The following is a 19,573-nucleotide window of genomic DNA, read 5'->3' as shown; positions in this document are numbered from 1 at the left end:
CTCAGAAGCTTCATATGCCATGCAGGAAGGAGTCCAAACATTTTCAAAAAGTATTCTCAATATTGCCTAGTGTGGCTCAGCTCTGCTTCTCGTGGCTGCTCCTTCTCCATCTTGACCATTAGCACAATTTCCGAATATACTGATGACTGTGAACTTTCTCCAAATCGCAGGAGAATTCTTTCCACTGTTGGAAAAAGATCCAGGTTATCGGAAGGAGCCTACAGCTCTCATCCTTCTCCTGTTGCGTAACAGTCTGCTCTTCTCTATATTAATGCTCACTCACTTTCTCTAAACTCTGTTGACAACACCATAATCTGTGCACCTGTACATCCAGGTTTGTGTTTGGAGGCAGAGGACAACCTCTGCCACCATTTCTCAGGCACAATCCACTGTCATTTTTAGACAGGGTCTCTGATCTGCATAGAACTTGCTAAGTAGGCTAGACTTGAACGCCATTGACTTAAGGATCACTTGTCTCTGCTTCCCTAGCACAAATGTCTGGGCCATCTTGTCACTTTTCTACAAAGGGACTCACAACGATAGATATTCTTTAACTTTGTGAATAACTGGAGTGGCAATAAAACTGTTACAGTTTACCTTTCTCCAAGTGAACCAATATCTAAGCCTGGTACTGGACCTATTTTAGTTCAAAAGTGATATAATCTCTGAATGAAAATACATACAAATTATTTTATTTCCATTGTTAAGTGTATGTAAATACCCTCAAAAAAACAGGTATGATTCATTTCTAAACTAGGATTTCTGTTATAAATCTGCTTATGTGTGTTGATACAGAATCATTTCAGTTTTGGGGGGAAAGTAAAACTCCATTACAGTTAGGAATCCTACAACTTTCTTCATAAACCCAGATGAAAACTGGAACCTTCTGAGGAGTGATACTCTTCCCCCCACTTCCTCTAACTAATTTTTAATAGAATCAAATGACAGTGTGAAAGATGAGCGATGATCAAAACATGTTGAGGAGCTTTCTGGAGTGCCCAGTCCCACACTTGTTCTAGAATATTAGACTAGCTGTCCATGGTGAAGACCCACAAACACCCACAGGATTCTCAATATTTATGTTTTGAAAGAATTTTAGAAATACACAATAAAGTGACTGATTTAGACATGTGGTTTGGCACACATGCAAGCTTGCAGCCTTAATAGCCAGGATACTGGCAATAAATAAATGGCTCACTCAGAGGGTTTAAGCAAAGGGACTTTTATTTTATTTTATTTTATTTTATTTAAAAAAAAACTGTTTGCAGAAGAACAACCAGTTGAAAGAACATGAGCAAGGGGACTCGAGTGTTAGAAACCAGTTAATCAGAAATGATTAGTTCCAAAGCCTGGAGAGGGAGGATGAGGTATCAGGCATCCACAGGAGAAGCCCTGGGCAAAAGGCTTCTGTATGGAGGAGGTCAATTTACTGCAAATTCGAAAGGAGCCAACATGCAGGATGGAAGTTATTAACAATGACTTTCCTGCCTTTGGGGGTTTCTATCCAGTGTCAACCATCCACAGATGCCTAACAGAAAGCAAAGCTCATAAAAAGGCAGAGGTGTTAGGGACGTGGAAGGGTAAACAGAGGATGAATGACGTCAATGACACTTGACTAGGATAAAGAGCATCGATCATAATCACGTCAGTAATCTACGTTAGGCTGACTGACTCAGTTAAAGGTTCGTACATGCAATAACAGTGAACTACTATAAGCAGCTGATTTTTTTTGTTGTTGTTTTGTTTTTGTTTTTCTAGACAGGGTTTCTCTGTGGTTTTGGATCCTGTCCTGGCACTAGCTCTTGTAGACCAGGCTGGTCTCGAACTCACAGAGATCCTCCTGCCTCTGCCTCCCAAGTGCTAGGATTAAAGGCGTGCGCCACCACCGCCCGGCTTAAGCAGCTGATTTTATACGTTGTTGAAAATCTAATTCAGATAAACCATTCAAGTTAGGAAAGATGGGAGATAAGAAACATGACAGGTAAGATTTCATATCCCCATCCCAGGTTGAAGCAGATCAGTGGCGATCAAATCTCTTAATCCTACTAGACAATGTGTGAGATTTCATAAGACACGGGCTGATATAAAGACACGACCCAAGAATACGAATTAAGTTTCCTCGATTTATCTGCACAGTGAGCATGACTTTGGGAAGGAAACTCCAGTTTTACGTTTCAGGTTTTTCACATGTAAAATGGAGGTAGAATTGTAGTGTTGAGATCAAATAGGAAAATGGATTTGGTTTCCTTTTGAAAAGCTTAACAAGCTCTACAAATGTCAGGCCCTATCCTTTCTGGATGCTATCTCACAAAGCTGGTCCCTGGGTACGTGCTTGCCAATCATCACGGACTATCTTCGCTTAACACATGGAACACTTCACTCAACTCCAACTGAAACATCACACACAAAGGGAAGATAAGCAGGGAGGAAATCCAAATGTGTTGGCAATACTACTGCATGTTAAAAAGAAAGAACGAGGTTCACGTTGAACTTCGTTTCTGCCATGCCTAACTCGTCTTTCCATAGGTTCCATTAACTTCAAAGGGAGCTCCGTGCATGTAAATGATTATATTTATCGGATGCGCCAACTCCTTCCTATCCTCCGGGCACAATTAGAAATATCATAGAAAGTGAGTGCTAGAGACTTGGATCCATATTTGATATTCTATAGGAAATTTCCCATCGTTACAGATGTTAAAAATCCTGCCCAACAGTTCAGCTATGAATTTGTAGTATTCACCCTTTTATAGCCTTGGAGTTATTTTTTTTACCCCTGTGGTTTTAGAATGTTCTTCTTACAACGAAGGAAGCTTATTCTCTTTATATGTGTGTCTAGTGCGGTGATAGGATTTTGGCTGATGTACAACTTGGTCTAATAATACAAATTTAGATTGCATTGTCCCTGTCTCACGAAACTGTTAGTGCCTCCCTAAGATTATCCCACAAACACAGCAGCTATGTTCATACTTCCATACCACTCTGAGAATTGCTATCAGAGTCCCTGCCTTAGTATCTAAATGAGCATCCAGGATGATCAGTTTACGATTCCACCCCCTAGACTACACCGTGACTCCAGGGTTCTTTGTAAATTCAGGCATTACCAATATTCTTGTTAGACAGTGAGCTTTCTCTGGGAGGAATCTCTTGAATCAGTGAAACCCCTTGGTGTACAGAGCCCCTGCCTGCCTGCCTTTTAGAGCAATGTGCTCTTTATTCGCTCTATATTCAGGAGTCTCTCAGCTTGTAAGGGAAGCGTCTTCAAGACTGACTGTGACAAATAACTTAATGTCCTTATTATGTTCTATCCGTAAATAAAGATCCTACAAATGCTACAGTCGTTGGCCTCAGCAGCACTGTGGGTGTGTGTTTGTGTGTTTATGAGTTTATCAAAGAGGACAAGTTAATATCCAACTGTACATTCTTTTCAAGTGTCACATGGAGAGGAAAACGAGCCTTTCAAATTAAATATGTTAAATTACTATGAGAGGATGTTATACTTCCATGATGAAAATATGTCTACTGAAATATATTCACATGGAATTGGCGGATTGATAGATGCAAATGCTTCTATGTATGATATTTGTATCTATGGTAGATAACAAAACTTTGAGAAGCAACTAGTTATAAAAATTCTCCGCCCACCTTATAGACCAACACATAAAAATACATCAAAGTAAATATAGTCCATCTTGGATTATCCGTAACAAATAAATAAGAAGAGGCTAACTTTAGTAAATATTTATAAAGCAAAGTAATCTAAAGTCTCCATAGCAATCAAATTTCTAGTGAGAATATGTGTAAGTGGGTTTATTTTGAAAGGAAAAGTCCTACTCCCAGTGTCATAACCAATTAAATTCTCCAGGTAATGACCCCATTTGCATAGTGAGCGGAGCCCACAAGTGGGAATTTTAATGGGCACACCACCTGATACCGTGATTGAGAGTGACACGACCTGAGCTAGTTTTGTGCTTACCTCACTGAAAATTCTCCTCAGATTATTTTGAATGTCAAGCTACAAGTCAGATTCCAAGATGATGGATTTGTTCTTTTTTAAGCACCAAGTTTGAATAAAAGAAATGCATTGCATATCTTTGCGTTAACTAATCTGTGTTTCTGTTTCTCCCCATTGCTTCATTTTCTTCAGTGATTGGAATTTAATTTTATTCATTAATTTGTGAATAATTAGATAAAAAGAAATAATGTCCTCAGCAGCTAAATTGCTTTTGGATTGCAATTTAATGTACTTTTCCCAGAATATATATTATATAGTTAAACTCACATAACAGTTTACTAGAAGGTAATTGTGTAAATATGCCCAATTATTCTTTCTGATGATCTAACAAAATCTAATGTAGTGAGCATTCTGGGATATTTCACTTGTCTCTTACCCTAATGCTGATAAAACACACTTTTCTGCAGAGCTGATCAGAGCTGACTTGTCACCTGAAAGTGTTACTTCTAAGATATTCTCTGTATCTCTCGGGCACTATTCATGTCCTTGAAAGAACTGTGCACTCTGATTGAGGGATCATATGACGGCCACATTAAATTATATAATAAAGGAGATTTTAAAACTCTAAGAGTCAGGCACATGATGAACTGTGCTTTCTGGGTTTTGAGGTGACATTTCAAAACCTCTTTTGTTTCACTCTAAGATTGCTTTCAGTACTGTTTGTAGGTGTTTGACACTACTCAGCCACATCTGTAATTGGCATAGCATCCAGCAGACAGGCTCTGTACATCTTTACACTGCAACCTACCAAGTTAAGAAATGTATTGGTTCAATATAAAACAGCAGGCTGTTTTTAGACATAGTTACTAGTGCACAAGCTTTAATATGGCTTGGCTTCATCCTATAATGAGATCTTTTGGTTCCCTGCTCAACAGACTTTTATTCCTTTGGAAAAGGCTATGAACTATGTCAAGTGGCTCGGATGCTTTTGTCCACCCTCTTTCTTGGCTTTGGAATGTAATTCCTTTGCTTCTACCCCTTTATGCATCAGACAGAACTTAAGAACCGTTTCCATTTTTCAAGTTAAACTCAGAATGTCTGTGTTTGAATTTGGTTTCTGCTATTTTTTTTTAAGAATAATTACTTTTTCAACTAAATTTCACCAAAGGGGCTGCCTAGAAGTCAATACCTAATTGTCGATCTCTGCTTTGTCTTTGTCCTCAGCAGATGTATTTTTGGCTCCAGGTGGCTAATGTGTCAAAGGATGGGTTTCCTAAAATGATTTTTTTCACAGCCAGACAAATGATTCTTAGTTTGTATTCATCAAATAGGATAAGGGAAATGTCCCAGATAGAAATAATGCACAAGCAAACAAACAACAGGACTAAATATGTGAGCTATTGTCCAACCAGGACACATGGGACTACTTATTTGACAATTGACTGTGTCTGAGCTTTAGCTGTGCTCTGTCCCTGTATGGTAAGAACAGTGTGGAACAGGTCTCTGCCCTGAAGGACTCTGGTTTTTACCTGGAGTCTGATCATGACTCTGACCTTCACCTCCAGATTAGCTGCATAAATTATCATTTAATTGTAACTAAAATTTAATCTTATGGGTAGTATTTTGAGACATCATCCTTTTTATAAAAAAAGATTTATTAATTTATTTACTTTTTATATGTATGTATGATGGAGAGAGGCTACATGAGTTTCTATGCACCATGTGCATGTGGGACCCAAGAGAAGCCAGAAGAGGGTGTCAGATCCCCTGAAACTGGAGTTATAAAGGTGTTTGTCAGTACCCCGACGTGGGAGCTGATCACCAAATCTAGATCTTTTAAAATGTGGATTCTCTGAAAAGAGCAAGAAGTGCTCTCAACATTAAGCCATTTCTCCAGCCCCAGAGGCACAAATTTTTAAAGTAAATGGTGTAGAAAGTGTTCACTTGGAATTTTGCAATGGGAAGATACACAGTAAATTTAGTAACCAGTGACCATTTCTGTTAAACCAACTTCCATATTATTTCACATTGCCTATATATTCCATACTATATTGCTATTGATTCCGTAACTATTTTCTATTTTAAACCAAACCTGCTGTGGGAAGTCCTTCTGTATATGTGTTGCTTTTATTGGTTAGTAAATAAAGAAGCTGCTTTTGGCCAATGACTTAGCAGAATTCAGCCAGGCTAAAAGATGTGTGTGTGTGTGTGTGTGTGTGTGTACACATTCTGGCTCTTTCAGGGGGCCAAACACTTAAATGGGGTTTATGGGCAGTGTGCTGTGACAGAATGGCCCAATTGGTTACCAGAGTTGAGGTGGTGAGCGTGGCTCCCACCCGACAGTCTCAGAGGCAGTAAATGGACCGCCACCATGTTGGACTGAGAGGAGCCAAAAGACAAAACAGCCTTAGTCCTAGTCACACCATGGCTTAAAATTTTAAAATGTGCTCCTGGACAAAAAAAAAAAAAATTACAAATACAAAATAAAAGAGATTCAGACACAAAAGACCTCTAAACAAAACACAGTGTGTTTAAAAAATATACAGACATAAAAAAGTAAAAAAAAAAAAACAGTAAATGTAATATAAAAAATACAGATAGTCAAAGACTAAAGATAATAAAATAAATATTAAACTTATAAAAAAGTAATAATAAAGATAAAATATACACAGAAAGTCTAGATTACATATATTATTGTGTTTTCTTTAAATATTTTGACTATAAAGGGGCTAAATATAGAGAAACATTTAATTGTAGGGACTGCTTAGCTAAATCAACATATATGTTTTAAAGGTATCTTGACTTCAAAATTTGGGTTTAAGGATTTGTTGCTTTAAAAAAAGAGGTTCTTCTTTTGTTTCCACAGAGAAAAAAAACCTATAAAATCCTTCCAAATTAATGTGATTGAATGGACAAAGACCCCCCAAAAGGCTCTGTAAACACCCGCAAAAATTACTTCACCCAACAAAAAACAGTTAAAGAAAAACTATGCCCAAATTCCCAAATATTGTTTATAAATGTTTATTTACATTTAAAGGGGGGTATGCTATAGAGATGGATAATTTGCATTGATATGGATCTTGGTTTATTGATACAAATTTAAGATTAATTTTGTTATATATATATGTACATATATATATTTCTGCTCTTGACTAAGGTATTTCATTTGTGTGGCTCATTTGAAAATGCAATGTGTAATTAAAAATAAATGTTAATAGATAGCCATCTATAATAATCAAGTTTCTAGTCATGTTAGTTAGATTTTTTTTATGTATAAAGATATATTTCAGTTAGATACCTATTCAAATCTTTCAGAGACCTACAAAATATGACATTTAAATGTTTGAAGAACTTACAATTTTTCATGACAATGAGACACCTCTGCTCCTGGCAGCAGTAATCTACTTCAAGAAGACCATGGGCATTGAATAGGCTTCTCATGAAGTTTGATCAAGAAACTACTCTTGCCTTGATTGCTTGACGGTATGTTGTGTAAACTGGACATGCAGGAACCACAGAGAAATGACTGCTATACCTGCCTACAGGTGAGAGCTTCCTTTCAGGTTCCTGTTTCATAAAAGAGTCTGCCAGTAATTTTGCAGGACACACAAAAAAAGTGACTGACAAACTGCCAACATAAGCAATACTGTCTTTGAAATTTCCTGCTTCATGGGAAAGTCTGCAGTATACTATGGGCCAGTAGGCTGAAGATGGGTGCCCACAATATTACAAAAGAACTTTGGATGACTGTCCAGGCAGTGAAATGTCTCTGTCAATTCTAGAGTTTGGGAAGTTGCTTACGATGCTTTTCTTAGGTAATATTATATACGTCTGGAGTTTTTGATGGAGTTAAAAATAGAGAGTTATCGTTTTTCTTAGTTATGATAAAAGATAAAGTAGATATAAATATTTTCACTGTAATTCTTGCTTGTAACCTGTTTTGTTATATGTAATTTTATTATGTTAAAGTTAAAACCTTCCTTTTAATTAAACGGAAAAGGGAAAATGGTATGGGAAGTCCTTCTTTATATGTGTTGCATTTATTGGTTAATAAATAAAGAAGTTGCTTTCAGCCAATGACCTAACAGAATATAGCCAAGTTAAATAGTTCCTTAAAATTGAAACAAATTCCTTAATAGTGAATACTAGTGGATATCATAATGATGTCCAGTGCTTGTGAGGTTGAGGAGGGGACTGGTGTGAAGCTGAAGTCACTGAGGGTTATATGGTGAAGGACAAGTCAGCCTTGGTTACTGTATGAAATCTTATCTCAAAAAAGAAAGAAAACAGAGACAGAAGGATGGAGAAAGGAGATAGGGGGAAAGAAAAAAGGAAAAATATAAGGAAGGGAGACAAAGAATGGAGGGAATGAAGGAAGGAAGAGCAAGAAAAAATAAGCTTATTTTACATTTATCTCAAAAAAAACACTGTATTTTGATAACACAGGGCAGCAATGACTTACGGATAAAATACCCCATACATTTCCCACTTTGTAAGTGGGCACGAACCTTGTGATCTACATAGAAATAACGAGAAATGGAGACGAGGAAAATTTTCAAGATGAGATATAAAAAGACAAATAAATTATTCAGGGTTTGTATTATCATTAAAATCATTTAAATATAAAGCAACTAACATATTAATCAGATATACAAAGAATCTTAAAGCACAATAAAGAATTCATTTTTTTTTTTAATTTGAAAATGTCCAGGATAATACAGCTCCAGTTTGAAAATACGTCACGTTTAAGAGAACACTGAATGTCTAACTGTCAACTATTGCAATTAGTCTTGATGGCCATAGGATTCAACAAAACTCTACATACCAAAATTCTAAAATATATTGAAACAGTTTTCACATTTGCCTATTTTTCTTGTGAATTATACAAGATGCCTTAAGGAATGGCTTGCCTGGAGTAGAGAGCTGGAGAAAAGTCCTACATGTACAAGTATGGAAATTAAATTCTGGTATTCACAAGTGCTTTCTACTATGGAAAAAATATTTCAAATGCACTAATATTTTCATTGCAAATCATAGCAGGGTATATTGAGCATCAGACAAACCTACTGGTTAAACAGTCTTACAGGATAATGAGTCAGATATTCTAACAATCATTAGGAGGCTTATCTATCAACAGATGCTCGTCTTCATCCTATGACACAAGCACAAGCCAACGCTGGGTACGTGGAAATATTAAGGTTCCCATTATAATTGGCATAACAAATGAAGAAGGCAGTTGTACATTAGCATTGTATTTAAACCAGCATCTTAAAGTGAGTAAATCGCACTAGACAGGAGATTCACTTGCTTTTCTTTTTTCAAAGAGTATTTAAAATAATAATTTAATTTTAAGATAGGCTTACTCTCAAAGGAAAAACATTGGAGATGTTCTCATTCTTCATGTGAAAAAAAAAAAGCCAAAAATAATAACAACAAGAACCTCAGACGTCCTGAAAATCTAGGTTGGCTAAAGGCTTCCCAAAATTGCATTGGTTTTAACAACTAAACCAAACACACTTTCAAAAGCACACAGTGAATTAGTCAATGAATTCAAATTTTAAATCTAAAGAGAAAAAAAAAGTCTCTGTGGGAGGATGTGCATAAAACCAAACACTCTCCTTCATGAGAGCAGACTCCCTCATTCTATAGTCAGTCTCATCCCAGATATATTTCTTTATACTTTTAGGATCTTTGTAACCTGACACATTGGCATAATTTAACACGCAATTGGAACACTGATCTCTAGTGATGGTGTTGGACATCTGACCTCCTCCTGTAGTGGATCCAAGATACACATGCTCATGAAACACAAGACTATGGCTATGAGCCAACCAAAATAAATAGATTCCCCAGCAGCCCCTCCATAAAGAACCAAATCTTTCAAATATAAGTAAGCTTTGGAAAAACCCCAAATCAAAAAACTGGGATTTTTTTTTTAATCTTAAAAAAATAGAAAGAGAAAGAAGAAAAAAAAACCCATTTAAATGATAGTTGTTAAAAAGTGTTCTACATTTTTGGTAAAATATAGTTATGTTAACAAGGTATTATGTTTTCATTAAAATTTATAACACTTAAATTATGTGTAGCAAAGTGCATATTTGCATTAGTTCCGATTTTATAGCTTTCAGAAAGCTGTGTTGCTGAAATGTGCAATGAAGGCACATTCTTTTCACTTGTTCAGAACCATAGACAGTTCAAGTCACCCACCTTCAACTTTCCCTAAATTTAATTAGCTCATCCTAAGGCATCTGCAATGCCACATCCTCCTTCAAAGTCTGCCTCCATAACCTGTACTTGGCTTCTGTTTGTTCCTATGACTTCTTTCCTTTCCTTTCCAGAAGTGAGCATGCGTGTGACCTGGTTCATTGTTTACTGCTCATCTCCTGCCCTCCTCCACTACCCTGCATGCTGCTCTGACAAGAGCAGAATGATCTCCTCAGTGCCTTCTGGGTAGAATACCACCCACTCTGGGTGGAAACCACACAGAGGAGGCCAAGATGGAGAGTCCCACATCTGTTTACTGCTCTGCCCAATATGTGTGCTTCTTTAGAAAAATGAATGTTCACTTTTAACCTCTAATAGATAAACATCAAAGATAAGTGATCTAGTTTAAATACCTATTGAGCAAAGAGTTGTGAGAATGATCAGGAGAAACAGATATGTCAGCAGAAAGAAGACATACAACATTGCTGGGTGGGTGTGTCGAGATGTCACCCAATTATTATCATCTATGAAGAAGCTTCTAAACCAGTTAGTCAAGACTTCACATATTAAACCACATAGATCTAGTGAACAAGGAAGAATTTCAGCGATTACTTAATCATCACGAGTTAGCAGTGCAAACACTGATTGCTTTATGAGACTCTTACCATGTGCCTTTTATCTCCCCTACAAGGAATATTGGAAAATGGTCTCCAGTTTTAACACAAACGAAAGATACATCTTTATGAAGGAAAACAGATGCCACAGCATTCCATACAGATTTCTAGACAGTCTGAGGATTCACAACAGGCATCCATGATGCCACAGTCCATGTCGCAAGGGCAGTTGCAGTCCTCGCCCATCTCGTCGCCACAGCAACAGCAGCAGGCTTCGGAGGTGCAGACGCCACAGGAAGCTTGTCCCAGGACAATATTGCAGAGGGTCAGGAATTCACAGAACAAGCAGGCCAGGATACAGTGGACACAACAGTCTTCAGTCACAGGCCAGAGAAGAGCATACAGAGGAGAAAGAAGAGACACAAAATACATATGTCAGCCAGAGCCTGGGAAAAACTGGTCCAAGTCACGGCTCAAACAATCTGCAGCCCTACATTTCTGTTAGGCGTTGTGAGCTAGATGTACAAGGACTCAAACTAAATTCCAGACGAGTGACCTCTAGATGTAGACACTGGGCTAGGAAAACAATCTACGGTTGTGTGCATGTGTGTTGGATTAGCACTCTGACCCGCTGTGACATGGATCTTGGTCCCAGGTATCACTTTTCTATGTATCTTATCAATTGTTCGTACAACCTACTGCTCTCAGTAACACTCGGCTGAAATAAATTTCTTAAATAGAAAGTTTATTCCTTTGTATTACACATAGGCTTCAAAATTAGAAAGAAAAAATAGGAAATATTATAAATATTAATCATTAATTTAATACTTCAAGCGAGGGTCATTAAACCATGATTCACAAGCTTTTTTTTCCCCAATCAACTCACTTTCATTTTTCTTTGTTTTTGTTACAAAAACATTTGAAAAAAAAAAAACAATGAACCTCTCTAGTTGGGTCCAAGTATAATTACCAGTTTTAAGTACTTCTCACAAGAGGGAGAGAAAACACCAAACATGACAAAGAGACTTTACCACTTCCTCTGGTGGTAAAGTAGTTCAATCTCTACCATTTCTCGATGCTTTCCCACATAACATTGTATTTCAGAAACTGGCAGGAAAAACAAAACAAAATGAACAAACAAAAGAAATCCAGCCATATATATATTATTATACATACTGCAAAATGTTTTCTTTAAAAATTTGGGGCAAATGGGAAGATTAACTGGTGGAGATGCTTAGTTTTCAATTCTTTAACACATGGAATAGATCTTATGACTAATATTTGAATTTTCTGTCTCAAATCAAGGATACTTATACTTTTTTACAGTATATATTTTGGGTTAGTTTAGGTATGTTTTTGTTGATTAGTTTGTATATGTATTTTTTTTACAAGTTAAGTTGTACCGTACTGGGGATTAAACTCACAACTTCATGATTGCTGTGCAAGGGCTCTACCACTGTGCTATACCAGAAACCCTCAACAGAGATTCAGCAAACTGTATGAGAACGGAAGGATACAGGGACTCCCCCCAAGACACAGAAAGGTTGCTGAGCGGTTGACTTTGTGCTGTCAAAGGGAAAACCACTCCTTACTCTGCAAGCCGTTATTCTGCAAGTAGCTGTGGCCTGACAGAACTATTCCATCGCTAGTGCTACAAGTGTTTCTGCTAAGGAGAAGCCAACGGGAACACTTCACTTCCACGGATCTGTCACTAACAACCCATCAGTACTTCCCTAGACCCTGCAACATGTCCGTGTCTCTGCAGTGGAGACTTTGGACGGCACCTGAAGAAAGGGTTGAAACACAAAGTTCTTTTCCATGCACCACAAGGAGGGGTCAGGACACTCAGAAGGTGAACTCCGGAGATGGATGTGGTACTGGAAACACTGCACACCCCTTCCTCTTTCCAAGCTTTGAAATGCCAAACCCACTCCCACACACAAAGCTCAGAGAGAAACTGAAAATAGACTAGAATTGTGAGAATTTAGATCTCCTCCATATTCCCCTAACATGATTTTTTTTGTAGCATCCAAACATTTCAAAAAAAAAAAAAACTTTTTGTTGTAACAAAACATTTAAAGAAAAACCCTCAGTGTGAAAGTTTTGAGTCTGAAGTCCATGTAGCTCCTGCCCTGTAGAGCATCTTTGGGTCCTCCTGGACATCTCCATCCCAGTTTCCATTTGATAGTTCTTTGTTCATTTCAGCTTTTCCAGGATGATATTATCATTATGATTTGTGTAATATCAGAGACGTTATAGAGAACTACTTTATCATTAAGAAAATAGTGCTGAGAGTTCAGGTGACTACTTATAATCCCACATCTGTCAGGGGAAGATCATGAGTTAAAAGAAAGTTCTTGCTGCACCATGAAAACTGTTTCAAGAACTGACATAGTGTTTAATTGGCAGTATTTCAGCCCTACTCAGTGACCCAAACAATTACTACACTGACCAATTTCAACAACATTTCATTGAGAATTTAATTTTTTTTGTTCTACAGAATGCTTAAGTTTCAAGAATGAGAAAGGAAATTTATAAACAGTATACATTTTACTGAGTAGCCCTAAATACTAGAACACTGCGTGGACATATAGATTCCTTATTTATGAATCATAGAAGAGATCATACATAACACTATTTCTGTGTGCTAAATCTATCAAATATAAAGAGGAAAAGCGTGTTTGTTCCATTGAACATTATGCCAAACACGATGGGACTATGCCTGTAACCCTAGTAGTTAGGAGACTGCTGTAGGCTGGTGGCAATGGGTTCTGGGCCAGCATGGGCTACAGAATAAAGCCCATTCTCAATAAGAAAGCAAAATGAAACAAAAGAGAAACACTGACCTCTGGAAAAAAAAAAAACAATGGCTATACTATCAACCTGTGCATATTCTGTCAGAATCGACATCATCCTGCATAGACACCAAGGAGCAGCATGTTTTTCTCAGAGCACTTGAGATGCATCCACCTTGACTCACACGGCACATGTTCCTCCTGTGTGTCAACCTATTCAGTTAACACCCAAAGGATTTACTGATGCAAGCCTGTAAATATTTTGTTTGCTCCTGTAGCTCTGCTTTTGGAGAAAACTGCATGCAAGTTCCTCAAAAGAGACATACTAAAGAAGTAGCTAAAAGAGACATACTAAAGAAGTAGCTGTAGGATATTGGGGTTGTGGAATTGCATATATTAAACTGTTTTGGGAAGTGTATTAAAAATAATTTTTCCGTAAGCAATTGCTCCATTGTTTATTCCCACTAAAAAAGCAAGGGAACATCCACATTTTCATTAACTGTTGAAACTGTCTCACTTTACCATATGACATGTGGTTGAATTCGACACCCCTATTTTCATTTTTGTTGGCTATTCAAGCTGCTTCTTCATGGAAACACATTTTCAATGGGTTCATGCTGTTCCTCACTTTGGCATTTATTTCTTATTAGCCAGTATACATGTTTTATATGTTCAAACTACAAGTCCATTGTGAAATGAGATTGACTTCTCAGTGTATGACAATCTTTGGCTAAAATAATGCAACAAAATGGACAGCTGACCTAATCTTTAGACTTTGAGAGTTTTGGGTGATGGGAACAAATGCCAATCAAATCGCAGAGTAGTTAGCCATACAAAATGACATGGTGAAAAAGGTAAAGTAATCAGACAAGTCCATTGTGAAATGAGATTGACTTCTCAGTGTATGACAATCTTTGGCTAAAATAATGCAACAAAATGGACAGCTGACCTAATCTTTAGACTTTGAGAGTTTTGGGTGATGGGAACAAATGCCGATCAAATCGCAGAGTAGTTAGCCATACAAAATGACATGGTGAAAAAGGTAAAGTAATCAGACAAAAGGAGAAAATAAAGAACAGACAGGCAAATAGGAATCATTACCAAGACTTGGCAGAGGAATGAAAATGATCAGTTTCAGTGTTTCTGCTTTACTAAAGCCCAGTGAGAATATGAACAACACCAACACAAGTTGGACTCCTCCTCCTCCTCTTCTTCCTCTTCCTCCTTCTCCTCCTCCCTCTCCCTCTTTTCCTTTTCCTTCTTCTTCTTTCTTCTTCTCATCTTCCTTTTCCTCCTCCTCCTCCTCCTCCTCCTCCTTCTCCTCCTCCTTCTTCTTTTAAGGGGGGGGGGAGTGGTCACAAGGGTCAGGGCAGACCTGGGAGGACTGTGAAGTAAATATGACCGGGGTGTATAATGTGAAATTTCCAAATAATCAAAAATATTACATTGGGAAAAAAAAGAGTTGACAGTCAAGATGAACCTTCAAGTCACACTGAGTTGGCCGGCCAATAAACTGCCAGCCACATTGCCGAAACAGATGGAAGAGAGTGGGTGTCTTAGAGATGATGCGTCGCTTAAAGAAATGAATCTGCAAATCCAAAACTATAGAAATTCATGTCCACCTATATGAACAAGAGCAGAGACATTTTGAAAGAACTGCAGGGGAAGACAAGACAGACACCTCAGAAGATGATGTTATTTTCAGGAAAATTTCAGTTCACAGAAACACATCATCACCTGAAAGACTTGGATCCTACATAGTTTACTCAAGAGCCATTAGAACTAAGAAAACAAACAAAAACAAAATACTGCAAGCCCTTTGGATACCTCTACACCACAAACGAAGAAAGCGAGGCACTAAGGAGCACCTAGAGAAGCCACAAACCAAAACTTGTAATGATTACAGAGATATCAGATAAGACATCTACATAAGTGCCTTCATCTTCTGCTTTCCATGGAGAAGTAGAAAATGGATCCCTAAACTTTATCACATAAACTACACAGCCATATTTATTACTCGCTGAGAGAGTTTTGGTTTTCCGGAATTATACACAGTATAATGAAAAAAGCACACAGACATTGAAACAAACTGTTGTTAGCAGTTTTTATGACTGTCTATAGGAGTCAGGCCACACAAGATATTAACATGGTGGGGATTTATGAAGCAAAAATCGATTGTAAGAATTAGCATTCCAGTGTGGTAGAGCATGCCAGAAAGCACCATGCTAGGGAGGTGGAGGCAGAAAGATAGGGGTTCCAGAGCAACCTTGGCTTTTGGAGAAAAATACCTCCAAACAACAAACAAAATCAACAAGAAAAGAAGAGGAAAATGTCAGACGAGGCAACGTACATTATAATGCCAAGGTAGTAGCCTCATGAATTTGAGGCCAGCCTGGGTTACATAGAGTGGATCTATCAGGAAGAACAAAATAAATAAATAGAATTCGGGAAGATGAGTAGAGAAATAAAGTTTAAAAAAGATGAGGTCTCTGTCTACATGAGGTTCACTGTCAAAAAAAAAAAAAATTCCTTTTCCCTGAATCCTTGAGGTTTTCAGTTTTTATGGTTTTATTCAGTCATGATTTGCAGGTTTTGCCAAACTGTTTAACCTTTAAGAAGCCAACTGGGTTCTGGGAAGTTTGCCTATCCTAAACTGGGCCAAGCAAGAATTGCGCAATTCAGTGTACTGAGAGGAGAGCTCAGCAGAAGACTGGCAGTTACTGTAAATTTAGCAAAAACAAAGGAACACAGCAGCAGCCAAGGCACTGAGAAGAAAGCACAAAAGGAGATCTTTAGCAGGACTTCTGAGTTAAAAAGCATCAGCAAATAAAACAAAAACATACTGTTACGAATTACTGCTGTCACATTCCCAAGCCAAGGTCGCTACTGGCAAACCTGTGCTTACCTTACACATCTTCAGGGCTTACAGCCCCACATCACCCCTAAGGTAACAACCAAGACCATAAACAGTCCCTTAGCTACTGGAGGGAATTGTCTGTGACTGATCTCAGGAGTTCAGTTCTGTTGAAAATGAAACTGAATGTTCTGTTTGGGAGAGCAGCCACTTTATAACGAAAGTATCTCAGATTGATTTATCTGAGCAGTATGTGACCAAATATACTAGGAAAAATTGGTATCAAAGAGGCAGTTTGTAAGAGCAAACAGTTGATCAAGAGCCATCAAAAAATGAATTGGTTGATAAACTAAGGTCTACTTTAGACAAGTCTCTTTTTTTTCTTCTTTTTTTCATTTTGTCCTCAGAAGATGTATGGTAAGTACTCTTAATTTCTTGGAACAAAGACACCCAGATGCAGAAGTGGAATACAGGAACTGGCAGAAAGCAGAGAATTCTCAGAATCACCCACAACCCATTTTTGAGTGAAGGAAGGTTTGTATATGCGCCTTATCTTGATTAATAAAGTTTCCTCTGACTTTAAGGGCTTGAAAATACTTTCCTTTCTGGGTAACTGACATGTATGTACGCGAGATGCTGAGAAACGAGGTGCTTCAGCAGTTTGCAAGCCAAGAAGGAATGTCACCTGAAGAGTGACACACGGTTAGTGATGGAGAAAACTGCTTTGAGATCGGGCCTGACTCTAGTTTTACCGTCCAGAGTTCCCCATCCACCGGCTGAGTGGTGGTGCAACCCACATAGGGGCTGGCCTCTGACTGATGGAAGGCATTCCTGATCCCAGGTATTGCATCACTGTTCCCAGATATTGCATCACAGTTCCCAGATATTACACCCTTGTATTTGTTGTTTCTTAATAGCGAAAGCAGGCTGGAAGGAGGTTTGAGTGATCCCAAGTGACAGCCACAATAGTTGAGTGTCTAGCCTTGGCAAAAAAACAGCTGGTAGAGCCCAGACACAAACATCTCCAGGGAGTTCTGGTTTTTGAGTGTGCGGAGGGTATGCGGGTGGGGCATATTTACAAACTCTGCACAGTAGCTCGGCTGTAAGCAAATGCCTGACTCAAGACCAGGGCTGTGCAGGATACTTGGCCGCCAGCCCGAGAGTGACCACCTGCCTGGGCGAGCAGGCCTGGACTGCACCGCCTACACTGAGCCCTCTGGCACATGGGCAGTCCCTAGGGCTCTGGGCCATGGCTAAAAAACAGAGGCAACATTTTCCTAATGGAGAGGAAAGTGAGCTAGGTCAGGAGGTTTCTAAAAAGAAAGTCAGAGGAGAGTTATATTTTCCATGCTGAGAGACTCTGGGGAAATGAACAATGGTCTTTATTATCGTCCTTCTCCTAAACAAATTCAGAAGAATATTAGAGCCCCAGTGTATCCTCTTGCACCCCACCAAGGGACTCCTCAAAAACTTCCCTACCCCATATCCAAATACTGGGACTCACTGGGTCTAATGCAGGGGTTACTGCAGGTGACAGGCAGATATCCTGGCCCTGTACTGTTGTTCTCTGGTCTTTATTTTCTGGGCAGCATTGTATGCAGCTAAGGCAGCAGGCATTTCAAATTCTCTGGCATTTGATCTAGAACTTGGTCTCAACTATAGCAATAGTTCAAGACGTCTGTCTAAAGAGAGGGTTTACAGTCTAGGAAGATAGCATTAGGATCAGAGGAATTACTGTTCAACAGAAGTTTAACACAGAGAGCTGAAGAGAAGTGATGGAGCTTCGGGTATTAGCTACGTGTCTTTAAGAATTATTATACTTTCTCTAAGCTATGGCGATGGTGATGCAGCCTTTAATCCCAGCACTCGGGAGGCAGAGGCTTAGCCTGAGCTACAAAGTGAGTTCCAGGCCAGCTAGAGCTGTTACAGAGAGAAACCCTGTCTCAAAAAACCCTACCCAAAAATTATTACATTTTTAAATTATTTATTGTGTGTATGTGATGTGTATGGAATGCAGGCTCTTGCTTGCCACAGTATGCATGGAGGTCAGAGAACAACTTACTGTAATCATCCTCTCCTTTTACTATGTGGGTCCTGGAGATTGAACTCAGGTCACCGGTCTTGGAGCAACCATATTTACCTCCTGAGCCATCTTTGCTGGATCAGAGGAACTTGCCTAGCACATTTTACACATAAAATTAAATTAGTACCTGAGCAGAGAGTGTCTAAAAGCATGTTTACTGAATTAACAGGTGGGCAGTTGCCAGCAGTGACAGCTGTGCTGCTGGTGGTGGTGGTGGTGGCAGTGGATATTATAATTTAAAAAACGGCGTGCCAGACAAAGACGCCAGGCAACAGAGTTCACAGAGTTCACGTGGAGGGGGTTTTATTAGGGGAAAGGAAACGTTTTAAAGGGGGAGGGAAGGGGGAGACCGGCCTCTGAGGACAGGAGAATCAGAAGAGAAGAGAGAGGCTGGAAGAGAGAGATAGGGAGAGACAGAGACAAAGTCAGAGAGAGAGAGAGAGAGAGAGAGAGAGAGAGAGAGAGAGAGAGAGAGAGAGAGAGAGAGGAACAGAGAGAGGGAAACAAAAAGAGATGGGAGTTGGGCAAGGCCCACCTTTTGAAAAGGACCATAGTCAATGCGCATTGGAAGTGCTCCAGGTTGCCCTGTCAGGACCCCAAGGACAGCCCAGCACAGATGCCTGAATTCTAACAGTGGAAACGGTGGTAGAGGCAATGGCAGTGGTGGGGATGGCGTCAGAGTCAGAGTATTGAATCTAGGAAGACTGCAACCCTCCTCCTACGTCCAGCCAGCCTCAGTACTGCTATACCAACATGGGGCCATTCTCCTCAAAGCCAAGAAGGCTTGGGGAAAAGTCTGCTCCTAGTTCAGACACAAAAGCAGAAAAAGTACCAAAAAGTAATTCCAAGAGACAGACACTGAAGATGAGGGAAGCAAAAAGCTAGCCAAAATCTTAGTAATCTGTGTCTGGCTGCAGCAGAAGATTTAAAAATAATAGTCTAGTTTTCCATATTTCAATCACTATCTATTTCCCTCAGAAGCTGGAAAGCAGGGAGGAAGGGGAATATTATGCTTTGCTTGAATGCACTCCGTGCTATTCCTAAGTTGGCCAGTTGAAATATATCTAATAT

General features: G+C 38.9%; 1 protein-coding gene across 2 annotated transcripts in view; it reads right to left on the bottom strand.

Annotated features, from left to right (window-relative positions):
• Positions 1–8,631: 8,631 nt before the first annotated feature.
• Positions 8,632–19,573, bottom strand: part of Mdfic (MyoD family inhibitor domain containing) — an 85,783-nt gene continuing 74,841 nt past the window's right edge. For both annotated transcript variants that reach the window (XM_005363743.3, XM_026787559.1), the window contains exon 5: positions 8,632–11,144. In XM_005363743.3, the coding sequence (XP_005363800.1) occupies positions 10,897–11,144 (248 nt within the window). In that variant the 3' untranslated portion in view covers positions 8,632–10,896. The remainder of the gene's footprint in view (positions 11,145–19,573) is intronic.

Source organism: Microtus ochrogaster, linkage group LG10 (assembly GCF_000317375.1).
Source record: "Microtus ochrogaster isolate Prairie Vole_2 linkage group LG10, MicOch1.0, whole genome shotgun sequence".
Taxonomy (NCBI): Eukaryota; Metazoa; Chordata; class Mammalia; order Rodentia; family Cricetidae; genus Microtus; species Microtus ochrogaster.
This window is presented reverse-complemented; position numbering and strand designations above follow the sequence as displayed.